Below are 19,765 nucleotides of genomic sequence, written 5' to 3'. Positions count from 1 at the left end.
ATCATTTAAAAGAGGAGGAAAAGGACAAAGAATTCTTCAGGCACTTTTCATTTTCAAGGGGACACCCACATGTCTGCGGGGGTTACGCACACGTGTGGAAGATGGAGGGACGATGAGCCGTGGGTGCCACACACAGGGTACCAGCGTTCTGCTTGTTAAAAGTCACACCGGGGATAGGGGAAAGGTCTGTGACAGTGGAAAGCTGGCCCAGCACAGACATTTCTGGTCTTGAAAGCAGCCAGGCCTGTGAATGCCAACATGCCACACACAGACCATGAACCCTGGCAGTGTGCAAGGCCAGGCTGGAGGGAGCCTTGGGTGGCATGGTCTAGAGTAAGGTGTCCCTGCCCACGGCAGGGGGTTGGAACTGGGTGATCCTAAGGTCCTTTTCAACCCAAACCATTCTATGATCTAAGTTTAACCAAACTGTTAACTTTACTATCCTATTTTACTCTATTCTACCACATTAAGATGTGTTTTCTTTGCAACCACTGGACATTAAAGCTTTGATTGCACAACAGAGACTAACTTGAGGAACATGGTGCTTAAAACTGACTTAAAACCACCCAAAATCTCATTTTTGTAATGGTTTCATTTACAGATGAAAGTTTGAAAGTGTGAATATGTATTCCAATGCCTGTGAAACCCTGTGCTGTCTGTGACTGGAGCCAGGCTCCAGGGATGCTCCCACTTACCCGTCCGGTAGAGGATGGGGATGTGGTCAGTGGAGAGCTTGTGCTCGCTGCGCACCCCGATAAGCAGGGGGCTGCCTCGCCTGCAGGAAGACATTGAGTTAGAGCCCAAGGTGCCCCAAGATTCGTTTGACCCAATGGAGCCACTGCTCTCCAGCACAGAACTGAACTGGGCTGAAGAAGAGCAAGCTCCTTCCATAAAAGCACTCTTTTATGCCAAAAGAGTGATACATGGGGTGCAACATGGATGTTCTTTCCCAAAGCAATACCTACCTGGTCCCAACTGCTTGACCAGGATAATGAACACTTTTGAACACAAGGGCGAAAGCACCTTCCTGGAACAAGAGAAACATAAACTGCTCATCCCATCCTTACAGAGGCAAGGAGCGGGTAAAAGCAGCACCAGAACTCTGGGGTGTCTGCTCAGGTGAGGTGCCAATGGGTGAGCCACCACAATCTGCCAGCACAATACATCCCTGGTCTTTGCTGCTACAGCTCCTGTGTGAGACCCCACTTGCAGTACTGTGCACAGTTCCAGTGTCCTCAGCATAAGGACATGGAGCTGTTGGAGCATGTCCAGAGGAGGCCATGGGGATGCTCAGGGGCTGGAGCAGCTCCGCTATGGAGCCAGGCTGAGAACACTGGGGCTGTTCAGCCTGGAGAAGAGAAGCTGCGTGGAGACCTCAGAGCAGCTTCCAGGGTCTGAAGGGGGCTGCAAGGATGCTGGAGAGGGGCTCTTCATCAGGGACTGCAGCAATAGGACAAGGGGTGATGGGTTCAGAATGAAACAGGGGGAGTTCAGGTTGGAGATAAGGCAGAAGCTCTTCCCTGTGAGGGTGCTGAGGCGCTGGCACAGGGTGCCCAGAGAAGCTGTGGCTGCCCCATCCCTGGCAGTGCTCAAGGCCAGGTTGGACACAGGGGCTTGGAGCAAGCTGCTCCAGTGGAAGGGGTCCCTGCCCGTGGCAAGGGTTGGAGCTGGAGGAGCTTTAAGGTCCTTTCCAACCCAAACCATTCCGTGATTCTATGATTCTGAAAACTTCCTGAGCTCTGGGGCAAGGGATGGATCCTTGCAGACGGATCCTGGTCCTGAGCACCACTCAGCAACAAGTGGAGCCACACGCTAGGCAGCAGAGCTCCCACAAGGGGTCAGCACCTCTTCCAGATGGAGGCTGCAGGGAAGACTTGAGACCCAGACTTCTTTTCACTGCACTTATTCCCACTCCATCCCACGCCAGCTCCCACCCCCTGCACACTCACCACGCAACCCACCACGGACCCACTGCTTCGAGATACTTCTATGCCCCAAAACGTGGCCATTTCTCTCCCAAGGAATGAATCACGTTAAAGAAAACCCAACATGTGCCTTGGATGAACTGTTGGAGGCAGGAAAGACAAACCCACACCGTAACATGTGCCGCAGCATGACCTATGTGCAGCCTGACAGGGCCACATTGGCCACCTCCTCCTGGGCAACACTGGAGGGGTTATTTTCTGTGTGTGTGTCCCCTGCTCCCAGCATTACCAGCTGCTGGATGACCCTCTCCACAAGGGTGGTGAAGCTGATGTCATCGCTGTCGCGGTTGTCGTACATGTACTTGACCAGCTTGGCGATGCTCTCTGTGTCCGTCTCCGACTCGAAGTCGTAGCCTTTGCTCTCCTGCAGCGACAGCACACGCTGCTCACAGCCCGCTGCTCCCTTCCCACCTTGCTTCTCCTTCCCTTTCCCTCAGCCCTTTCACTCCACATTGTTCCTGATGTTCCTTTCTACTGTTTTTCCTTCTTTCATTTCTCCTTTCCTCCCCACCCTTGGCTTTTCTTCCCTCGCTTTCTCCTGTCCCTGCTTTCCTTAGCTCCTGCCTCCCTACCTTTCCTTTTCCTTCTGCCTTTCCCTTTTTTCCTTTCTTTTATCCTCCCATACTGCATTTCTTCCTTCCTTTTACTCCCTTTTTCCATCCTTCCCTCCTGCTTTTCCCTTTCTCCTTTCCTATCTTCCTCTTCCTTTTTCTTCTCTTCCTTCTCTCCTTCTTGCTTTTCCTTGTCTTCCCCCCTCCATTTCTTCTCCCTTTTCCCTCCTGACTTTTCCCTTTATTTCCTGCCTTTCCCTTTTTCTTCCTTCCCTCTCTCCCTTTCCCTTGGACTCCTTTTCCTGCCTCCCATTTCTTGCCTTCTTCCTTACCCTTTCCTTTCTCATTTTCCTTCCTTCTTCCCTTCATCTCTTTGCCCTTCTTTCCACTTCCTTTCCCTTTCATCCCTTCCCCTCTGGTATTTACCTCCTTCCCCTTCTCCCACCCTCCCACTCCTCAAGTGCGAGTACAGGAGTGAGCGTGAGGATCAGAGTGCAGGTGAGTAGAAGAGTGAGTGCAAGTGGAGGAGTGAGCATGCAAAGGGGGTGTGAGTGCACACACGACCGTGCAAAAGGGAGGGGAGTACAGGAGTAAGTGTATGAGGAAGGGAGTTCAAGCGGACAAGTGTGAGTGGGAGACATGAGTGCAGAGTGTGAATGGAGGAGGGCGAGTGGGGGAGCGAGGGATCAAGGGGGAGTGTGAGTTGGGGACTGTGAGTAGGGCAGTGAGTGTGAATGTGAGAGTATGAGCAGGGAAATGCAGTGAGAGGGGGGGAATGTGAGTGGGAGTGACTGGAGAAGCGTGAGTGAGGTAGGGAAGGAATGGGAAGGATGCAAGTGTGAGAATACTCACAGTAGGAGAGAGCGCAGTGGAGGAGCGAGTGGAAGAGTGAGCGCGAGCGCAAAAACATGAGGGGGGAACATGAATGGAAGAGCGAACGTGAGTGGGGAGCGAGTGGAGGAGTGGGACAAGTGAGTGTGAGAATACAAGTGGGGGAGTGGGTAAGGGTGGGAGCACAAGGGAGCCAGGGGGTGAGTGTCTCACACGCAGCGTCACTCACCAGGAACTTGCGCAGGTCCTTGTAGTTGGTGATGATGCCGTTGTGGATGACAATAAACTCTGGGAATGGAGGAAAGGCCCTGCTCAGCCCCGGCACCAGTCCCCACCGGGCAGAGCAGAGGAGTTTCAGCCCCTGGTGCCATCCCTTTCACTGCCCCATTCGGCCGGGCTGGCAAGGGCAGGAGGTAGCAATGACCCAGGCAGGACAAGGGCTGCTGAGGTCCTGCCATGGTGCTGGAGCCACTCCAGTGCTCAGCAGCTGCCACACAACTGCTGGGCACTGATCCTGGCCCTCCCTGGGACTGGTCATGGCTGCAAGGATCCCATGGCCAGAAACCGAGTCCAAACCCCTCCAGCTTCCCAGTAACTGGCAGCACAGCCTGAATAACCCACCGCCCTGTGACACACTGGGCATCAGAAGCTCTTCCAGATGAGGGGCTTTGGACAAGGGCCTGTAGGGACAGGACAAGGGGGAGGCTGTGGCTGCCCCATCCCTGGCAGTGCTCAAGGCCAGGTTGGACACAGGGGCTTGGAGCAAGCTGCTCCAGTGGAAGGGGTCCCTGCCCGTGGCAGGGGTTGGAGCTGGAGGAGTTTAAGGTCCCTTCCAACCCAAACCATTCCAGGATTCTATGATGTTCCAAGACCTGCCAGTGCCTCAAGCACCCACTCACCATTGTTTTTATCCGAGCGCTGTGGGTGGCTGTTGATGGGACTGGGCTCGCCATGGGTGGCCCAGCGGGTATGGGCGATTCCAAGGTGCACGTCAAACTCGATATCAAGGTCCATGTCCTGTTGCTCTGTGGCAGAAGTAGAGGTTTTTAGTACCAAGGGAGTGTCCCCATGCCAAAGTCAAGGTGGGAGTTACACCAGGACAGCGATACTGATAGGGAAACAGTCTCCTCACACTAAGATTATAGCTACCCACCTTCCCTTTGGATAAGAGCCCGCTGCACCTGGAAGGACACTAGCACACGATAAGGAAAGGGAAGTTATAACACAGCAGCTGTCAAATGCAAACTAGAGGCTGTGATTCCTCTGAAGAGCTTCTAACCATGCCCTTCCCAGCGCTCACACGAACTCCCCATCCAACAACCTTCACGTTGGGCAGAGATTTAACAGGCTTTTAAGAGCACTCCTCTTTTTTCCCCAAGCTCCAGGTCTCTGATAACTATCTCCCAGTAATTCCCTTTCCCCAGCTTAAGGAGTCTTTTGTCTGGGGTTTTTTTAGGTGCTTTCTAAACCAAATTTCAGGTCTACTTGACTTTAACAGGATGTGATTCATTTGTCTTGTGAAATCAGCATTTATCTCTAACTTCGTGCCAACATCCACAGGATCACTGGGTTCTTCACAGCACATGCACTTTATACACAAGTTATGTGGAAATACAGAGTTTCCTGGGCAAACCACAAAGGAGATGACCGGGCATTCCAAGGCAAAGAATGGAAGGGAGATACATACTGTGAACCTCTTCGTCCAGAGCCTTCACTTTCCCCTTCTGTTTGATAATCTGGATTTTGCAGGCATTAGCTTCCCAGTCTTTGTCATTTCCACCATCGAATCCCACACCTAAACATCACCACAGGATATGAAGAGAAAACGTGACTTACAGAAAGCGTATTTTACATAAATACTGTCCCTATTTTTCTCTGCATTGCCCTTTCTCCCCATAGCTGACCCTCCAAAGAAAGGCAAGAAATCCCTTTGATAAGCCCTGAGTTTTCCCTTTGTCACCTTGTGGGTATTTTTAAAGCATTAGATTCTGGGCATCAAGGATACTCCTAGAAACGTGTATACTGAAAGGGAATCCAAACCTCTGCCACACGACCAGAGGCACTTCCAATGTGTGATGCAGTAGAAACCATTCACAAACACACCACGAAAATCACTGTTTACAAGCCAAGATTCAAACCAGGACGAGCTGCTGGGAGGGAGCTACCTGCGGAATCATAGCCTCTGTACTCCAGCCGCTGCAGCCCTTTGATAAGGGTCTCCAGGATCTCCCGTCTTGTCCGGGGAACATGGTAGTTCAGGTAAGCAAAGATTCCTGTATGGGGGAAAAGAGCACAGGCTTACAACAGAGTCACACCTGAGAGAGCCCTGCACGTGCTGTCTGCTGAGGAGGAGCACTGTGGTACAGCTCGGACAGGCCCCAGCACTGAGAACCCCTGCCTGAAGGTACCACCACGCTCACAGCATTTCCTGACCCCACCTGAGGCCCGGTGGAGGATGTTAGCGACATCCCCAACCCTGAAGAGACCGGAGAATGGTTTGGGTTGGAAAGGAGCTAAAGATCACCCAGTTCCAACCTCCTGCCACGGGCAGGGACCCCTTCCACTGGAGCAGCTTGCTCCAAGCCCCTGTGTCCAACCTGGCCTTGAGCACTGCCAGGGATGGGGCAGCCACAGCTTCTCTGGGCACCCTGTGCCAGCGCCTCAGCACCCTCACAGGGAAGAGCTTCTGCCTTATCTCCAACCTGAACTCCCCCTGTTTCAGTCTGAACCCATCACCCCTTGTCCTATTGCTGCAGTCCCTGATGAAGAGCCCCTCTCCAGCATCCTAGTAGCCCCTTCAGATACTCGAAGATCATCCAGTCCAACCCCACCTTGACTACTGACCCCAGATGAAAAAGCCCAGGTTCACCAGCACTGAGCTTTGCATGCTGACGAACCATCTCCAAAAGGAATTCTTCCTCAAATAACTTTCCCCAAGTTCCTCCCACAGACTCACTAAGAAAAACCCCCATTTCCCTCATGCAAACTAACACCCTCAAACTAATGGAGCTATTTTGCCTGTAGGTTGCAAAGGAAGATAAGTTGTTGCTTCTATTTTTAAGCAGGGATGGGACACACAAATTCCTAGAATCCTAATGCCAACTACAGCTCTATTTCAGAAAGATTTCCTTTGGTGCCATCATCAAGCAGCGGCATGAGAAGACATTAAAGTGGATGCTGGAAATAAGACTGGAAATCTACCATTTGTCCCTAATATTTTAAAGGGGAAAAGTATCTGCGTGGAATAAAAGCAGAAGTTCCTGAAGGGGGCCTATAGGGATGCTGGGGAGGGACTCTTCGTCAGGGACTGTAGTGACAGGACAAGGGGTAATGGGTTCAAACTGAAACAGGGGAAGTTTAGATTGGATCTAAGGAGGAAATTCTTTCCTGTTAGGGTGCTGAGGCACTGGAATGGGTTGCCCAGGGAGGTTCTGAGTGCTCCATCCCTGGCGGTGTTCAAGGCCAGGTTGGATGAAGCCTTGGGTGGGATGGTTTAGTGTGAGGTGTCCCTGCCCATGGCAGGGGGGTTGGAACTGGATGATCTTGAGGTCCTTTCCAACCCGAACTATTCTATGGTTCTAAAAGCAGAAGAGGTTTCACACAAAGATCTGAGCATGGAAGTTGAGGGGAACAGAGCTCAGGCACACACACAAAGTCCTTTTAAAGGCATCCTGAACCTCTGCTTTGCTCCTGGTGGTGCTGCCATGCTCTGACATTTTGTGGTTTGGAATGAAACTATACAATTCTAAGCTTTTGATGTCTTCATTTATGGTATAAGTGGAAATATGGGCCACTCAGGGTAGCACCAAATACCACACAGCAAAGCCCCTCCAGTTCTTCTGCACTTATTTCCTTCCATGCTGCTAGAAAAATCAGATGCCCTTTCTATTGCTCCTCTTTCTCAAACCACGCAGTCAGATGAAGGGAAAAAAACCCCAAACTGAGCTTTTCACTGGGTTTCTTTAGCTTCTACCTTAATTTCCCTCAAAGCCTTTTCTCATCACCACTTGCAAGACTACCAGGACGGAGCTTACAAACATCCGCACCACTTCCATCCCTCCTGGCATCCCAGCCACGCACAGAGCTGGGCTGCTGCCATCTCCCATGGCCCTCATACAACCTGAATGCCGGTTCCAGGAACTCCTCAGCAGGGTGAGGTCCTTCTCCACAAACCTCTCAATTCACAGCTCCAACCCAGCCGCTGGCCGCAGTTACCAACCTCTGCTTCACGGCACAAACCTCCTTTGAAGGATATTTCCAATGAGCAAACCCTCCTCTTCCCACCTTTCTGGCACAAAGGTTTCCAGTTTGAGCTACTTCGTTCAGTCTGTTTCTAAAACCTGCATTCTTCAGGCAAACAGCAGCCTCCCTGTTTACAAGGGACTCCAAATAGCTGTCATCTAGGCCAAAGCATGCACATCTCACCTACATCCCGGATGCCTAAAGTCCTTTAGATGACTTCCAGGTCTTAGAGCAGGAGTACCAAGCAGACTGCTTTGGTAGCTGGCAGCTGGAAAAGTCTCTCCTTCTAGATACCACACACCTCCCAGACACCCAACAGCTCATCACACATATAAATAACAAGTGTGTATGACCGAGCAGGGAAAACAAGCACAGGAGAGGTCTTTAAAAAGGCAGGCTGGGTTCCAGGAGTCCTGGACGTGCCCCTTCACATCACCTACCATGGCATCCAAGGTACAGCTACTTCAGACGGCACAAGTATAACCAGCACAAGTAAATATGAACCACAAAAGCTGCTTATATTCAGCTAAATAATTCCAGAGTTGGAACTTCTCCCTGCATTTGATTTATACACTAAGGGTCCCATTCCCACTTTTTTGACAATGCTGGGTCCATCAAAGAGCTCTCCAGAGGCACCAACAGTCTCTGCAGCTCCCTCAGGGGATTCCAGCTATCCCACTGGGGCATAACCCATCCTGCTCAGGCACATGGATACCTAGTGAGTTATTCCACTACCAGGACACAAAACCAAAGACCATTCAAGCAGGAAACTCTCTCTGGAGCGAATGGGGATCGATGACCAGCATGAAGGTGCTCTGGAGGTTGAACATCAGGCTGGCCACAGGAAAACAGCTCCTGGAAACCCTTCCAGTGAACAGCAGCAGCACAAGAGCCTCATTTAGACCGGATACTAGGAACAATTCCCTGCCCAAAGGGTGCTCAGGCACTGGAACAAGCTGCCCAGGGCAGGGCTGCAGGCACCGGCCCTGCAAGTGTTCACACACCCTCAGTGCCATGGGTCAGTGGTGGCCTTGGCAGTGCTGGGAACGGTTGGGCTTGATGATGTTAAAGGTCTTTTCCACCCTGGTTGATTCTATGGGAGCACAGAGGCACACCAAAATGCCATGGACTGAGCAGGAACAAAGTGGAAACCAATGTCCTCCAGGAAGGGATGGCTCAGTTGGAATGAGCCCCAACAACAGCACTGTTAAACCTTACTTGTGTTCTAAATACACTGCAAACACGTAGCTAGAAAGGAGCCAACTTGGCATTTGTCTCAGTTATTAACAATTATTAATCCGAACAAATTTATTAATTACAGCACAATTATATTAAGATTATTCATCAGAATACAAAACTAAGAACTAAGAATGACACAACCCCCCCAAACCAAGGAATTTATTGCTTCGGAAAAGAGAGACTACATCATGAAGCCGACTAAATAACATATAAATACAGTATTAACACTTCAAATTAACACACACTTAACAAAGAGGACCAAGTAAACACTGGGAGGTTCAGGTTAGAGTCAGTTCAGTGGTTAGATGGCAAGAGGAAAATAACTGGAGTGATAATGGGGATGCCACAGGGAAAATCAAAGCCTAAGAACTCATTTCATAAAACAGGAAGGCAAGTGAGACAAGAGGGTTTAGAACTCACCTTAGAGAAGACGAGTCTAAAATAAATAGAATAATAGGGGAAAAAGTAAAAAAAAAAAAGTGGATAATAGGGAAAAATAACACATAACGAAAGTAAAAAATGGGACAAAAGGCTGCTGAAAATGAGCACAACTTTTCCTAAACGCGCGACTTCCTAACCCACAAGCTAAAACCAACTACTTGAAGGCTTCTCCCCCATTTATGACACTTGTTGATGATGTGTAAATAAGTTTCATTTACTAGAAGGATTTTCAAATGCATTTCATCTTTTCAAGCAAGCCACAACGATGTGACTCTCCATAGCCAGAGAAAGCGTCAATGCACATTTAGCAACCAGCTTTCTATTGGGTTATTCACGACTATATGAGCAGTCACATTTGTCATCACTCCCATTTTTAAGTACAATTCCAATGCCCTCAACAGAAACTGAGCAAAGAAAGATGCAAAGCATCAAACACTTGTTGTGCTTCACTGACATAAGGGGTAGCTTGGAAAACCATTTAGTTCTCCAGACAGCCACCAACAGCGGCTCTGTAGGCAAAATACTCCTCTGGAGTTAGACCTCAAGCCCTTGGTCTCACCTGGGTAAATGTGCAGCAAGGAAGGTGGCTGTGCTGAGTCGAAGGGCTCCCAGGTGATCCAGCCCTGCATGATGCAAAACCAGCTCAAAAAAGAACCTAGTTCTACTCCAAAGCTGAACAAAGGATTGTTCTTCATCCAGCTACAAAGCACAGCCCTCTCCAAGGTGTAACGTGGCACACAGCAACTCTACCTTGCAGTTTAAATGATGCCAGACCTTTCCTCCACACACCACAGACAGGGTTGTGTGTGTAACTCACAATATCAAAGCCCTGTTTGCTCCATCCCTGCGCTTATATTCATCTCAATTACAGCATTGCAAAGACGAAGAGGTACCAACCATGAGAGCTGCCTGAAGGCTTCCATTGGGAGCACTCTTGACACAAAAGCACCAATTTTGCTGTCAAAGTGACAAGTCATTTAAATCACAACAGTCAATGGAAACATGTTGCTTTGGAAGACATTCCAATGCAAATCTAGCAGATTTCCATCAGGGTCCCCAGCTGGTGCAGCACCAAGCAGAACACTCCTGAAACCGGGAACTTCAGGTCCCTAAAGTAGACCTGAAAAGAGGAGTTTCAGTTTCAGCTCAACTTACACGTTTTAGACACCACACCAGCTGGTCCATCACAGCCTTGAGAAGCCTTCACAAGCCTCCACTAAAACCAGCTCTTCTGCAACATCAAATGTCCAACAAATGGATATTAAGCTAAAACTAGGGATAAAGCATTCTATGGCCCTCAGTGCCATGGGTTAGTGGTGGACTTGGCAGTCCTGGGGGAATAGCTGGACTCAATCTTAAAGGTCTTTTCCAACCTGGCTGATTCCATGACTCAACGACGAGTAGTTTACAGTAGTAACGCCACACCTGCCCTGTACAAGAAGCCAGAAAGAGGAAGTATCACAGAAAACCAGGATGTGTGAATGGCATTTAATGACACTTCCTTGCCAAGCCTTGAGCTGGCACTGTTTGAGGTGAAATCCATGCTTTGTGAAACAAAACCCCAACCTTTGAGCTTCATTCTGGTCCAGCAGTGTTTGTCATTGTGAATTTCCAAGCTGGAATAAGGCAGCAGCAAGCATATTACAGGAATTTCTAGGCTCAGAAACAACAATAACCCTGTCTGGAATACACTCACATACTTCAGGACTTGACTCTCATATATATTCAGGACACTCGTATACTTCAGGATTGGAACAGCAGTCACGCTTTACAAGATAATAAAACATCTCAACCAGTAACTTGACACAGGACTTTGCACATAAGGACTCAAAACTCTTATTCAAAGCATGTCAGCTTATCATTCAGTTCTTGATTAATACAGCCCACCGTGGCAAGAAGTTCTACGTAGATTTCTCTTAAGTGAAAACCTTGAACAATATACTATGGGACATAAAACCTTTCCTTTCTTGCGGGTTTGTCTTAAAAACCTGGTGAACCCCCAGCAGAACAGGCACTTAGCTGCTTGCGAAGCTCAACTCTGTCTTAGAAGCCATTCTTAATGTCCAAGCACAAAACTAAGACCTTAATGACAGCTACAGGAAGAATTCCCTACAAAGAGGTGACACGCTTGAACAAAGAGCGTTTTTACCAAGTGGACATTCATAGTTTCTATTGTTGGCAGTCACCAAAAATACTTTCTCTGAGAACTCCATTTTCCTTAGAGCTTTTTGGTGCTCATGTTCCTTTATTCCATGGTAAGATTACAGGCAAATGAAATTAATCACCACTTCCAGGTAAGAAGAAATGATCTCCTCCAGTGCCTTGAAGACGCAGTTACTTAGGAATAGCTTCACCTAATCCTTTCCCTACAGAAGCAGAAGAGCCTTGGGGCTAGGCTTCGAGATGGATTTACAGATTCCTTTCTACCGCACCATATACTGCTCAAACCATCCCAACAGACGATGTTATCAGTGCATCCACTTGGCAACTCCAAAGAATCCTTTATCCTCGTGATCATTATTAGGCCTCAAGTCTGCAACAAATTAGATGCAGGTTACTAAATACCACATATGTAATACATGTTACAGACTGGGGGAAGCAATAAACACATTTTCCTTCAAGCTACAGCAGGGGAGACACCAGCAAACAGCAAGTTCTCACAGATACTCATCATAGCTCAGAGCGCAGTCCCAGATTGATGCTTCAAACCCGCTGGAGCAGGCTCCTCTTCTTTAGTGCCCTGCACTTCAGAGAGGCAGACACTGTGCCAACCCCTGTGTCATGAAATAACCCTCATTCCACATGGTTTGAAGGAGCACAAGGTCAAAAGCAAGCAGATGTCATTATTGTGTCTGCTAGCTGTGTATGGGAGAGTCGATGTTCAAGTCATGAAGTCTGTAAAATGCAGAGCAGTAAAACACCCCCTCCATGGAGAGCCACATCTGTCCCCTGGATGCTGCTTTCACTGCCCGTGCACACACCTCTCTCCCCAGCTAAAAAGTTCCTGCCTGGAGTAAGCAACCAGTGCATCAGTCCTAAGGACTCATTCTGGGCAAGAGCCACTACTCTGCTTCACAGAGGAGTATACACCCAGGCGTACAAATGGCATTTCGGCAGCCCCCACTGCTGTGCTGGAAACCCGAGTCTTTAAGCCCATTTTTATCTTCAGCCATCACTGGTAACACAAGACCTGAATTCTACAATCACTTTTTGTCCTTAAGAATGGTCAGGGCAGGTTTACTTATTTACAGAACAGCCTGGCTACCTTGAAAAACCTGTTTTCCAAACTATTTCATGGATGACATTGAACTGGTTTGGTGCATCCAGCCTAAAGCACACCCAATTTATACCTAGCTAGGTCTTCAAACTGCAAGACATACCAAGCGCAAAACCTGTTTTCCACTCATGGTATTAAAACCAAACCCCCCAGGTTGCTCCAGGCATCAAGGAACCAAACTCTGAGGCTACTTTCCTTTACCTGTTGAGCAGGAAGAGCACATCAGATCACAGGACTTCGTAAGGTCACGCACACATAAACCTGAACATCAGATTATCCTACATTGAAAACATTGTGTTGGTAATTCCAGTCTTGAAGCTGTCACAGAGAGAACTTAGATAACAGTAACGGCATTGTCTTTTTTTAATGAAGCAAGACACTCATTTAGTAACTGACTTTCTACCCAAAATGGATGAAAATCCAAACGTGGATGGTGCACCCATCAGAAAGCACAGCAAGATAAAGCAGCGTATATCCTGACTTACAATGAAGGTATAGAAATGACGTTTGAGGGCTCTTAGAAGCAACCAGGCTTGCACAGCTAACACGACACTGCTCACAGCATGAGACATCAAGGCCCTCTAAGATGCAGACTGCTGTCACTTCAGTGAGGAGCAGCATAAAGTCTAGTGAGCGTTAAGTACTCGGAGTACCTACAAGCCAGCTCTATTTATGACACTTGCAGCATGAGCTGAAAGGGCAACACCTCTGTTTGTTCACCTTGTTCCATCGCTGGAGTCTTCTGCTGCTGGATGGAAGGAGCCCAAGTTATCACTGCAGATGATGCTTCCAAAGAGGAGCTGAGACCACCGGCGATTGTCCTGTGCTCCCGGGTGGAGCGCGAAGGCAGCAGCAGAGCTCACTGCGTTCCTGTGCTTCTGCCAACTGCTCTTAACCACAAGTCACAAGAGTTCATGTGGTAGCACCCTCTGCCTCCAAACAGCTCTCCTCCTGTTCCCTACAGAACCTGAACCGTCTCCAGCCACGCACTTCCTGCGCTCCGAAGCTCCTCAGTTTCCAAGGCTCATTTTTCTGCATGAAGGTGCTTGGTTAATGCTCTCCTCTTCTTGTTTTTCACCGCACGATGTATTTCTGGCTCCCAGAACAAAACTCAGTGATCCTTAATGCCTTTTCTACTGCTTCAGAAAACATTCCAATATCCAAGGGGAACTTTGCTTGTATCAAAAAGGGAAGAAGCACGCGGCATCTTGAACACAACAAGTAACTACCCACAGCATTGTCAGGGCTTATCGTGGTTAAAGACAAAGAGAATAATGTTAATATTGAACATTTCAGTATTGTCAGGGCTTATTGTGGTTAAAGAGAATACTGTTAATATTGCACATTTCAAAGGCCAGACCTCAACTAAGGCAAGCACAAGGCACCAAAACCATCCCTATCCTTGCAGCAAGCTATTTATAACAATAATTACCCCTTCCAGTCTTAGCTTTGCTCCACTTTGTACCTTTAACGAAAATTAACAGTGTTAAACACAAGCATGAATTCCTGCCTCTTCATAGCGCTCCACAGACTTGAGAGGTTGAAGGTGATACGGGTTCCATCTCCCCGAAACAACGAAAGGAACGGCAACTTGCCCAGTGCAAACCCCACAACCTTACTTAGAGCAGCATTTTAATTTCACACGTAACAACACAGGGGAAAGAAAGAGAGGGAAATGGGGAAAAACAACAAAGAAGAGTCAACAGTCAAAGTTGCATGAGTTTCTACGGAAAGACATGAAAACAACGTGCGAGAAGGAAGAGAAAGGATAAATCACATCCCTGTGTCCAAAAGATGAGGCGGAGACATTGTACTAATACAGTAAACAGGAGGGGAAAGTACCAAAGTGACTCTTAAGGCATCTGTTGGGGTTCAAGCAGCCTGGTGTGAGCTGGGGCAGAACCCCATAGCAGACATCTCCACACCGTGTTTACCTGCCTGCCTCACAACCTACACCGAGTAAACTTGAACTGATGTACGAGCCTCCACAGCACAAGTTTTAACGCCTGAAAAACATAACCAGGAACAACACTTTCCACCCAGAAGTGTCTGTTCTGATACAACCATATTCGGAAAGGCGACCGGTGAAACCCACGTCCCTTTTCCATACCGTGCATATCAGCGACGTTCACCGAGCCTTGTGCTCCCGTGTTACTCGGCTGCTTTGAGACCCAGAACCCACAAAGCCACCCGCCGCCATCCCCAGCACCGCTGAACCAGACCCACCGCCACCACTGAGCGCCCGCAAGGCTCCCGCACCGAGGGACCGGCGTGTTTCCAGCGCTGCCTTTTGTACGCGCCGGCCTCAACCGCACACAATTTGGGGACAATTGGACCTTTTGAGTTATTCTCCCGTTACAAGACGCCTCCCCCGGGGAAACGTACGCGGCCGGTGGACAACACGATGACATTCCCAGATAACGGCGCTCAGGGCCCTTATCTCTATAACCGAGGCAACGCGGACGCGGCCGGCGCCCTCCTTCCGCCCGGGCTGCCCCGGGAGCCGCGGCTCGCTGCGGGCACGGCCCCGCAGGGACCGGGACCGGGACCGGGACCGGGACCGGGACCGGGACAAGGACCGGGAGCCGCCCCCCTTACCCCGCTCCGGGCCGCGCCGCCCGGCCCTTACCGCACATGGTGCGCCCCGTTCCGCGGCCGCGCCGGCTCTGCGCGCCGGGCCCCCACCGCCCTCCCTCCGCGGAGGGGTCCAGGGCGCAGGCCCGCAGCCCGGCCTGCCATTGGGCATCGCTGCCCGCCCCGCCCCGGCCCCGGCCCGGCCCCCGGGACGTGGCAGCCGGACCTGCGGCCCCGTACGGGCGGAGGGAGGCCGCGCCGGCCAGGCGCCGGCCCCGTTAACGCCGCCCAGGAGCGGTACCCACCGCGGTTACCCCCAACCCTCTCCCCAGCGCCAAAGGGCTCGGCCAGGCTCCGGTGGGGAGCGACCATTGGGCTCCTGCACCCCAAACCCCCGTGGGCTGTCGGATCGGTTTTACTCCAACGATGCTATAGCAGCAGGGACCCGGAAAATAAAGAAGCCATCGAGATGAGTCTGCAAAGCAAACGGGGATGGGCGTGATTGACAAAGGAGAGGCTCACCGGCTTGGTTGTGCTACGTGCGACTGCCACGGTCAAATAGTGCTGGGAAAAGTAAAAGCCTAAGGCTACAAAAGAGGGCAATGCCTCCAGAAAAATGCTGTTTGCTCAAATTTGACTTAAGAAAAACGGTGTTGACTTTGTCTTAAGAAAAATGCTGTTCACTTAACTTTATGTCGATGCTATAAAAGTCGACAGATAACTAAGGGTGGGAGCTGAGAGCCTTGTGGCAGCGGAAACTGGTTTCCTAGATGAGAGGGAAACTACTAATCCACAGAAAGGGGATCACCAGAAATACCCACATCATACTCTGGCCCAGAAATACCTCTCCCTCTGCACTGGCTGCTGTTCCAGTTCTCTTTGTTACCCATCTACCAGGCACACCCAAGGCTCCTGCTGGTTCATTCCCGTATCAGGGTTTCTTTGCAGCAGTTTCTGTTCATCACTGCTTACTACGACCAGAACATCTACCTAAAACAAACTACAGCAAATGGAATGGTTCTGACCCTACTTCTAAACAAGGGGTGCCCAGACCTGAGGGAGCACAGACAGGCCAGCCAAGCACTCCCAAAACACACAGTTCACATCAGCAAACACCAAACCTCAGCCCTTAGACCTATGCTATACTTGAAGGAATGCCTCAAACTGAGGCTCACCCATCCGCACGCACTGATCTGGTGCGGATGCCACAGGAGTTTACACACACAGGTATTTAGCTCCATGTGTTTACTCTGCAAGTGTCCATTGCTTATTTTTCCCCTATAAAAAGCCGGTATTTATCCCCTACATAACGTGCTACTTTATTCTGAGGTCTGCTGCACACACAATACGTGGTTTTACTACCACATGTAGTTCACGCAGATGTAGATGTGACACTTGCTACCAGATGGAGAAAGGTGAAAACAATTCTCTCTCACATGTCAGCCTTTTAAAATGAGCAAAAAGGGAAAAGGAGGCAAGGTTGGGGAAGAAAAATAACCACCCATTTCCTTCAATATAACTCATATAAACAGAATTTCTGGATGAACTCCTGCATTTTAGACAGATTGCAAACGATCACCTCAGAGGAGTGTGTTTTGTGACTCCTGATATACCACACTGTGCAGATTAACATCAGGGAACATGAGCGATTTCCAGGTTGGAAGTACCTGTTTCAAAGCTGCTGTCAGCGAAGGCTAGGGCTGTGGGTGCTTCACACCGTGCACTACAGCATCACTGTTAAGTCTGCCTTACAGACACACAGGCTAAATCCTCCCTCCTAGGAGCACTGAATGAGTCACTTCCTGACAAAAAGCACATGTCCACCTGCAAACAGTTTCAAGATGATGAGTTTAGATAGCTGTCATCATCTCTTCCTGTAAGAGAGAGTGCTAGAACATCGCTCTGGAGACAGGAGTGGATTTGCTCTGTCCCACATGAGTGAAAAGCAAACAGGCTGAATGGCTGACTGTACTCTCGCACTTATCTAAGCCACAGCAAAAATACCAAGGTACTTTTTCTTCCCCCCTTTAAAACCCACCAGAGTAATTTCAGGCAGTCATTACTATTTTAGATGTTCTAACTGACTGCATTTTACAGAATTTCCCCCTGCTGACCGGAGCGTTAAAGTACAGCTAAAAAGCCCTTTCTGTGTTAGGGCTGCAAGAACATCATGTTATGTGCCTGTTCGCAGACACCTAAGCTAAACCACTGCACAGTCATTACAATATTCCCATTTGCCTTGGTGTCTGTGAATGGGGAAGGTGTTTTGGGTGAGCAGAGGAGGCAGGACACCTCTCCCTATCAGGGACTGTTTCCATGACTAAGCTGTTCCAGAGCTTAGGAGGTTGACACAGAAACTCCTCTTGATTCAGAATGATTCATACTGTGCTACTGCAGTATGAGAGTTTATGGTCTGCAGCATTAGAGCATGGTTAACATGCTGTGAATACAGTTGGGTTTTCGTTTGTTCCCCAGGTGAGAACTGGGACTTAAGCCCCCCCCCCCCCCCCGCTTTCCTTTACCCAGACTTGGAGCATTTCCCCATTGCTTTATGCTGCACAAATACAACTGCTGCCCTTAAGAGCTTACTTTAGAAGACAGAACAGAGAAGGATAGGATGTGAGTATTACGTGCTTTTCTCTCCACAACAGAGCTTGAGAACACACAGGATATATGCTGGACATGGAAGCTCTTCAGTCTCAAGATCACAAGATGCTTAATCTTCAGCCTCATTACACACAGGCTTAATCTGGTCCTATCTGTACAAATTAAAACCCCATTAAAAACAAAACTGGAAATACGACAGTGGCAGAACTGGATCCTTACTGTACCTGCAGGAGATTAGTACTGCTTAATTACAGAATACAGGCCACATCTTTAAGAGAGACATTTTATTTAACACACAAACCAGCTACTTTGCTGTTTAAGTTCTGGCTTTGATAGTGCATTAAAATCGACAAATTAGGCATCAAAAGCTCTGAGAAATGAGAAACATTACGCCCTGTTCTATGATTTGCTGACAAAGAAGAACATGGCAATAACGTTTGCACAAGCTCTCTTCTGGGTAGTCTGAGCCTGCCTGGAGGGGAATTTTGTCATCTATATGCTTGCAGGATCAGGCACTGTGTTACTTCATAACAGGGTAAAGAAAACCCAGTGATTTCAAACCCCTTTTTAAATCATGAGTGGGTCATTTCAATGACAGCAGGTTATCACTCCCCAGGAAAGCTGCAGAAATATTTTGCTAACTTACTTATTTTCAAGTTTTGAACCAGTAATATGAAGTTTATGATTAGATATAAGGAAGAAGTTCTTCCCTGTGAGGGTGCTGAGGCCCTGGCACAGGGTGCCCAGAGAAGCTGTGGCTGCCCCATCCCTGGCAGTGCTCAAGGCCAGGCTGGACACAGGGGCTTGGAGCAAGCTGCTCTAGAGGAACGTGTCCCTGCCCGTGGCAGAGGGTTGGAACTGGATGATCTTTAGGTTCTTTCCAACCTGAACCATTCCATGATTCTACAAACTTTACGGCTAGCATAAGCTGATCTGCACACCACAGAAAAATTTCTCCACTGACAAACCGACCCCGATTAGGGACTCAGTGGAATTAGGCTGGCAAGGAGTGAAAGACGGGCACATCCTGGGACCTTGCACACAAGGAATATGACTGTAACCAGAAGCCACATAACTGCAAACTCAGCTCGACTATGGCAGCAGAGACAAGAAGCAGTACTTCCATAGCAAAGCAGCTGGTAAAGCCAGGCACCAGGAAGAAATTAAGTCCTACACATTCCAGTAAACAGAGGTATTTGCAAAGCCCAATTTACGTATTTTCCATTGCAGAACAATAAATACTTCTCATCCCATAGTCGCTAAAAGCAGAACGTGTTTTGCTGTGCCACGTCTTTGCTTGCTCAGCCAGGGCAGCCAAGTTAGACACATGCTGCACTCTCTGGCACTGCAGAAGGAGCAAACAGGATATGGCATAGGTAAACACACTCATTTTCTTTGCTAGCCTACAAATGTAATTTGTGCCCTTAAGCACCACACATTCATCTTGATGTTGGAGCATTATGTTAAGAAACTATCTTTTGCAAGCTTAAACAGACCACTAATAGTGGCTGAACAATTTTACTGCTAAATAAGCTAATTAGTCTCTCCACTTACTAAACCTGATAAGGATCTCGATCTTCTAACATTTACTTTAAAAGATACAATTTTTATAACAAAACACGTTTTGTCTGCCTGTTGCTATTTGCACAGTGGGAGCAAGTGAGTAGGTAACTTTCCACAAGTGATGGCAACATCACAACCTCTAGAACAGTTGAGGTTTTGGGTTACTTTTCACACACACAAAAATCGTATGAAAAGCTTTTTAACAAGACTGGTTCAAATGAACATTCCTGAATTCCCCAGTTACAGAGCAAGGGCAGACAGCCCTGGTGAGCCCCATAAGGAGGTTTAGGGGAATAAACATGTAATATTTCTATTGCACAAAAAAAAAAGTCAGGCAAGAAACTTTACTTTGGCCTTTCAGTCTTGAGTTTTATATGAAAGAACATAGGAAAGACACATCATTTTTAAAGCCCATCATTTCTTGCTTAAGACATAGTACAAAGCAGAGCAAAAGG

General features: G+C 48.6%; 1 protein-coding gene across 4 annotated transcripts in view; it reads right to left on the bottom strand.

Annotated features, from left to right (window-relative positions):
* The window catches only part of GFPT1 (glutamine--fructose-6-phosphate transaminase 1), a 36,437-nt gene extending 21,134 nt beyond the window's left edge, over window positions 1-15,303 (bottom strand). Inside the window, exons 1-8 of one of the 4 annotated variants that reach the window (XM_065659420.1) lie at window positions 15,196-15,303; window positions 5,533-5,640; window positions 5,055-5,162; window positions 4,267-4,392; window positions 3,597-3,655; window positions 2,215-2,349; window positions 966-1,027; window positions 696-775 (exon numbers count right to left, since the gene is read on the bottom strand). In XM_065659420.1, coding sequence (XP_065515492.1) covers window positions 696-775; window positions 966-1,027; window positions 2,215-2,349; window positions 3,597-3,655; window positions 4,267-4,392; window positions 5,055-5,162; window positions 5,533-5,640; window positions 15,196-15,202 — 685 coding nt within the window. In that variant the 5' untranslated portion in view covers window positions 15,203-15,303. Of the gene's footprint in view, window positions 1-695; window positions 776-965; window positions 1,028-2,214; window positions 2,350-3,596; window positions 3,656-4,266; window positions 4,393-5,054; window positions 5,163-5,532; window positions 5,641-13,286; window positions 14,802-15,195 lie in introns of those variants that run through there. The other 3 variants (XM_065659421.1, XM_065659419.1, XM_065659422.1) reach the window with 3 other exon arrangements.
* Between the last annotated feature and the right edge of the window lie 4,462 nt (window positions 15,304-19,765).

Source organism: Lathamus discolor, chromosome 22 (genome assembly GCF_037157495.1).
Source record: "Lathamus discolor isolate bLatDis1 chromosome 22, bLatDis1.hap1, whole genome shotgun sequence".
Lineage (NCBI taxonomy): Eukaryota > Metazoa > Chordata > Aves > Psittaciformes > Psittacidae > Lathamus > Lathamus discolor.
Note: the sequence above shows the minus strand (reverse complement) of the source record. Positions and strands in the feature narration are given on the sequence as shown.